Source organism: Marmota marmota, unplaced genomic scaffold (assembly GCF_001458135.2).
Source record: "Marmota marmota marmota unplaced genomic scaffold, marMar, whole genome shotgun sequence".
Lineage (NCBI taxonomy): Eukaryota > Metazoa > Chordata > Mammalia > Rodentia > Sciuridae > Marmota > Marmota marmota.
This window is the reverse complement of record NW_025999898.1, coordinates 1,811,704-1,818,271: the sequence shown is the minus strand read 5'-3', so window position 1 is coordinate 1,818,271 and position 6,568 is coordinate 1,811,704. Positions and strand designations below refer to the sequence as shown.

General features: G+C 40.3%; 2 protein-coding genes across 7 annotated transcripts in view; one reads left to right on the top strand and one right to left on the bottom strand.

The window, feature by feature from the left end:
- The window catches only part of Sfi1 (SFI1 centrin binding protein), a 77,527-nt gene that overhangs the window by 23,104 nt on the left and 47,855 nt on the right, over positions 1–6,568 (bottom strand). For all 5 annotated transcript variants that reach the window (XR_007345671.1, XM_015504892.2, XM_015504895.2 and 2 more), the window contains exons 13-14: positions 5,340–5,437; positions 3,500–3,566 (exon numbers count right to left, since the gene is read on the bottom strand). Coding sequence is in view for 4 of the 5 variants with exons in the window: in XM_015504892.2 (XP_015360378.1) it covers positions 3,500–3,566; positions 5,340–5,437 (165 nt within the window). In the remaining variant the exon portion in view is untranslated. The remainder of the gene's footprint in view (positions 1–3,499; positions 3,567–5,339; positions 5,438–6,568) is intronic.
- The window catches only part of Pisd (phosphatidylserine decarboxylase), a 122,615-nt gene that overhangs the window by 73,168 nt on the left and 42,879 nt on the right, over positions 1–6,568 (top strand). The gene's annotated exons all lie outside the window — the stretch shown is intronic.

The following is a 6,568-nucleotide window of genomic DNA, read 5'->3' as shown; positions in this document are numbered from 1 at the left end:
GGGGGGGGATTGAACCCAGTGGCACTTAACCACTGAGGCACTTTTTATATTTTATTTAGAGGCGGGGTCTCATTGAGTTGCTTAGGGCCTCATTAAGTTGTTGAAGCTGGCTTTGAACTCGCAAACCTTCTGCCTCAGCCTCCCGAGCCACTTTGACTATAGGTGTGTACCACCATGTCCCGCTCATACAGATTCTTTAACATTTCATGTAATTAGAAAAGGCTATCATTTCACTGATATATCAGTAGCAAAATAGACACTGACTTAAGAATCTGTATGTATCCAAGATCCAAAATTTTGGGGGAGAAAGACATATGAATGTAGAGGAGGCCATTAAAATATGGCTTCAAATTCTTTGATCCTCCTTCATTGAGAGAATTGGCCTATGTTCCCCCTCCTTGATTTTGGGTGGGATATTGACTGCTTTTTCCACTTTAACCACAAGAGCACAGTGAAAGTGATACCAGGTAACTCCTGGGCTACATGAAGGGCCACACATCTTCTGTCTTGTTTACTGGAACACTTAATTTTGAAGCCCTGATATCTGATAATCCTGAAACCACCATGCTGTGAGGAAGTTCATGTGTGGTCTTGCACCATGGCCATAAACAGACACTCTCTGGTTAACACTCCCAGTTGAGCCCAGTGTTTGAGTCATTTCAATCCATGAACCAGAGGCATGTGAAGAAACCTGTATATGATTCTTAACTCTTGCCATTTGAATCTTCCCAGTTGAGGCTCCAGTAATCATGGAGCAGTAACCAGCCATTCTTATTATGTCCTTTTTCAATTTATGAGCATCAGAATCCTTAAGCATAACAAAATGGTGCTTGTTATATGCCACAGAGTTTGGGGGGACTTTTTTTTTAGTGATAGTCAGAACATTGTGCATATGCGTGTGTGTGTGTGTGGGGGGGAATACATGGGTACACATACTCCTACCCACACAGAGGAAAGATCTGATTTACTCACCAAATGTCATTATAACAGGCAAGCTTATGAGTTCTTTATTTTTCCTCTTTGTCTTTGTGCACTTTTAAAACTTTCTATTGTGTTGATACATTGCTTTTATTTTTACTTTTTATTATGGTATTTTGAAACATAAACAAAAGTAGAACCAAAAGTTTAATGAATCCCCCAGGAACCTGTCTTCCAACTTCAACAATTAACAAACATTTTGCCATTCTGTATGTACTACTTTCTAAAAAGAAAAAAAACCCACAATAAATAATATTTTTATCTTTTCCTAAAATAGAACAAATGTGCTTGTGGGACATGTAAACTGTGCCATTCAGATTGTTAGCTAAAGGTTTTTAAAGGCAATCAAACAGTGCTCTTACTACTTTTTGGACCTGTTTTCAAACTCTGCCTTCAAAAGCAGGGAAAGTTAGAACAGTAAGAGAGGAAAGAATGCTGACCCTTGACTTTCTACCTGTGCTTGGCCCCAGGGTCAAGGAAAGATTCTATTCTGGAAAGGAAATAAAGAGACCATTTGATTTCTACCTGGAATAAACCCAATCTTTCCACCCTGGCACTCAAGTCATTTTCTAAAAGGCCTAGAGACATTCTGTTGACCTTGCATTAAATACACTTAAGAGAATAAATGGCCACATAATCCAAAGAGATATCAAAGAGTGCAGTAACTCTAAGCATTTTCTATGTATGGAAGGCAAGGTAACACAAAACAAAACAATCTATGTCCTGGATTAGTACCATCCAAACTCCCAGAAAAAAGAGGATACTTGGGAAAAACTCTTACATGATCAACAGCACTTCATGCATTATTTGTGCATTCATTTATCCACACATTAGCACATATTCTATGCAGAGCACTGTGGTCAAGATGAGAGACATACTATACCCCCAAGGAGCTAACAGGCTGGCAGGACAGAGGGGCCAGAAACAAATGTGCAATGATAAACTACACAAGTTGGTGGGGTTGGGAGTGTGGAAGAGAGGGAAACACCTGACCTAGAAGGATAGTGAGGCACAGAGAACTACAGGTATAGTGAGAGGCAAGCATGTGCACAGGTCATTCGGGAATGAATGGCAACTCAACTGGCCAGAGTGCAGCTGTGAAGGAAGACTGGTAATGCAAAGGAGAGACAGAAATAGAGAGGGACCAGCTCCCAGAAAAGCTTGTATGCCTTGCTAAAAACTGTATTCTATCCCAAAACCATGGGGAGCCAGCCAAAAACTTGAGATTCACATGTGAGACTAGCAGCAGATGGAGATGGGGGTGGGGAGGGCAATACAAAAATAACTGAAGAGTTTGGTTTGTGTCTTCCTCTGATTCACTGCCAAGGTCAGCCAAAGGGGTCTTTTTGAGGAGGGGGTAAGAAGCATTTAAACCCAGGGGCACTTAACCATTGAGCCACATCCAGCCCTTTATGTATTTTTTACTTTTGAGACAAGGTCTCACTACATTTTTTAGGGTCTCACTATGTTGCTGAGGCTGACCTTGAATTTGCAATCTTCCTACCTCAGCCTCCAAAAATTGGTGGGATTACAGGCAAGTGCCAGGTTGTGCCTGCCTAAGAAGGGCCCTTTTCATGCAGATATTATTAACTAAACAAACATCCCCGAGTCTGAATGTAAACTTGAAATCCTTCTCATGAGATTCAGTATTCCAAACAGCTACTCCTAATCATTAGACCCAGCACTGAGATCACACTCACGTGCCACATTGGCACTAATTTGTAAGCCTGTGAGAACAAGAATTCTGCCTCCTTTGTATCATAATTGTATCTTCAGTACTTTGCAGTGTCCGAGGCACTTTTTTTTCCTAAAAAAAGTATTTCCTGCCAGGTGTGGTGGTACATGCCTATAATCCTAGCAACTCGGAAGGCTGAGGCAGGAGGATCTCAAGTTCAAGGACAGCCTCAGGAACTTAGCAAGACCCTGTCTCAAAATAAAAAATAAAAAGGTCTGTGGATATAGTTTAGTGGGAAAACACCCCTGTATTCAATCTTCAGTACCCAGTACTGCAAAAAAAAAAAAGTTGCTTTTTTTTTTTTTATAGTATTAGGGATGGAATTGGTAAAGATGTAAATGGCTCACAAGAGCTCACTGATTTTTAAGAAAAACCTGCATTTTTGTAGTAGATGAAGGAATGGAGTTATGTAACAATAATGGAGTTATGGAGCTGGGCGCGGTGGTGCACACTTGTAATCCCAGTGGCTCGGGAGGCTGAGGCAGGAGGATCATGAGTTCAAAGGCAGCCTCAGCAACAACAAGGCACTAAGCAACTCAGTGAGACCCTGTCTCCAAATAAAATACCAAATAGGGCTGGGGATGTGGCTCTGTGGTTGAGTGCCCCTGAGTTCAATTCCCAGTACCAAAAAAATAAAAAATAAAACAATGGTGGAAACTGAAGGAAATACCTTTGAGCTTTTTACATCACTTTCTCCTCCAAATCATAACAAGATTTCAAGGTGTAAGCATTTTCCAAACCCAAGAATGTAAGAGTAGAGCTATTTGCTATTAAAGTATTCCATACCTGCTTGTATCTTTTCTTCTGCATATACTGTAACCATAATTTTATATACTTGCGCAGCAATGTTACCCTGAAATCAAACACAGAATACCAAGGTATTATCAATTCATACTTTTGGATTTTAGGTTTTTAAAATTCTGTTTTATTTTTAAGTCAGGTGAATCCAGGTACAGTTAGTTCTCGGGAGGTATAAACGCACACTACAAATTTACTAGTTTCATTCCAGAAGAGAAGGACATAAGAACCAGACACCTAACATGAAACCTGTCAACTCTGATTTGGATTCTTGCTTAAAAATGCTCCAAGCCTAGTGTTATAGTTTAGATGTGGTGTCCCCCAAAAGCTCATGTGTGAGACAATACAAGAAGGTTTTGAGGAGAACCTTCTTCAATCTTATTTGAACTCATGATCCTCCTGCCTCAGGTCCTAAGAGTCTTAACTTAATCAATTAATCCCTGGTGGAGTTAATTGAGTGGTAATTAGAGGCAAGTAGGGTGTGGCTGGAGGAAGTGGTTCACTGGGGGTAGGGTTATGGGCTACATATTTTGTATCTGGAGAGTAGAGTCTCAGTATGCTTCCTGATCACCATGATGTGAGCTGCTTCCCTCTGCTACACTCTCCCGCCATGATGTTCAGCTTCACCTCGAGCCCCGAGGAATGCAGCTGGCCTTCTATGGACTAACACCTCTGAAACCATGGGCCCTCAAACTTTTCTTCCTTTACAGTTGTTCTGGTCAGATCTTTTAGTCCCAGCAGCAAAAAAGCTGACTAAAACACCTGGGAATATAGTTCAATGCCGCAGTGTCTGCTCAGCATGTATAAGGACATGAGTTTGATCCCTAGCAACAAGAATAAATAATATAAAATGCTCCAGAACTGGACCTATAACTATGCAAATTATTGTGAGGAAGGGAGGGAGAGAAAGGGAAGAAAAAGATATTGAACATAGCAAACATTTCTGACAGTAAGAAAGTTAATAATGGCTACCTCTGAGGAATTAAGAATTAAGAGTTACAGGAAGGGGAACAAGCAACTTTTTTTTTGGTACTAGGGATTGAACCCAGAGGCATTTAACCACCAACCCAAATTTCCAGCACCCCCACCTTTTTTTTTTTTTTAACAGTTATTGATGGATCTTTATTTCATTTATTTATTTGTTTTTATATGTTGTGCTGAAAATCAAACCCGGTGCCTCACACATGCTAGGCAAGTGCTCTACCACTGAGCCATAACCCCAGTCCTTTTTTTTTTTTTTTAATATTTTATTTAGAGACAGGGTCTTGCTGAGTTGCTAAGTGCCTCAATAAGTTGCTAAGGCTGGCTTTGAACTTGTGTTCCTCCTGCCTCAGCCTCCCAAACTGCTGGGATTACAGGTGTGTTTCTATACTTCCTTCTACACATTATGAATTTTCCTCACAGATATGGTACTTTTATTTATTTTTATATTTATTTAACTGAATGACTAGCTCTAGAATACTGAGGACTCCCTGTACCTTCAAGACTGAGCCACAAACAGCTACTGGCCTGACTCTTTAACGCTACCAGTACATAAATTCCAAGACGTGAACATCATAATGCCTGAAAGACTAAGGCAGTAAGCAACCAGGCACATACCTCAAACTATGAGGGCCAAGGCCCAGTACAAAATATCTCTATTCTACTTCTCACTTGATCAGCCAAAAGCAACATGAAAATTCAGGAATCACTGGTTTACAACATGGCCTTTGCCCTTAAAAGGTCTGTCTATAGCACTAACTTACAACAGGGTGAGTGATCACTCCTGGAAAACTGTTAAGAATCATAAGATGTCTGCGAGAGGCGTAAGTTGAAACCAGAGTCCTACCTGTAGTGACCCCAGGCTGCAAGCAGTAAGGAATGCTGCTCTTTTTCCTCCTTTTGCTCAATCTGAGACTGCCAGAGGTTCCAGAATCTGCGTAGCAGCTAAGGTAAAACAGGGGAAAAATGAAAGTTTACTACAGTGAAAAGTAAAAATGATCACTCTTTATCTATTAGTAAGTGAATCCTTACTACAATAAACCCCTGAGTTCCCCCCAAACAGGTATTACCTAAATGTGGAACAGCAAACACACATGAGCTTTCAAAATAATTATGGTTGAGCTATGGAGCTGTCCTTGACCAATGTAAAAGTCAAACGGGTGGTTCTTTCAGTCTGTGGAAATTTGGACGAAGAAGTTATTCCTAGTCATGGCTTCATGGAAGGTGAAACCATTTTAAAGTCACTTTAGAAATTAAAACTAATTTGGGGCAGGAGATGTGGCTCAAATGGTAGCGCACTCGCCTGGCATGTGTGAGGCACTGGGTTCGATCCTCAGCACCACATAAAAAAAATAAAATATTGTGTCCACCTAAAACTAAAAATAAATAAATATTTTAAAAAAGAAATTAAAACTAATTTATCACATATTACTACCTATAAGTAGTCTTGCAAAAATGTTTTAATTTCCAATTATTCAAGCCCTTAGGCCCAACTTTTAGTTTATAGAAAGTTGTTAGAATAAAATGACTTCAAAAGGAAGCAATCAACAGCCAGGTACCATGGCACATGCCTGTAATCCCAGCAACTCAGGAGGCTGAGGCAGGAGAATCCTAAACTCAAGGCCAGCCTCAGCAATTTAGTGAAGGTCTGTCTCAAATTAAAAAATATAAAGGGCTAGGGATTGGGGATATAGCTCAGTTGATATAGTGCTTGCCTCGCATGCACAAGGCCTAGGTTTAATCCCCAGCACCATGACACCACCACCACCAAAATAAAATGAGAATAAGGAATGCTTTACAAAATAACTGGACAATATTTTTAAAAAGCCAGTCATTTTTAAGAAAAAGTATACATTATGCTAAGTGAAATAAGCCAGTCACAAAAGTTAATGCAGATACTGAACGATACAGACATTAAGATTTGAAGTCTAAGGGCTGGGGATGTAGCTCAGTGATAAAGCACTTGCCTACCACACACAAGGCCCTAGGCTTAATCCCAGCAGTGGGGGGGGAAAGACTTTTGGAGTCTAAAATCTGGACAAATCTTTTGGCACATATGTTAAAGGGGTACGGGGG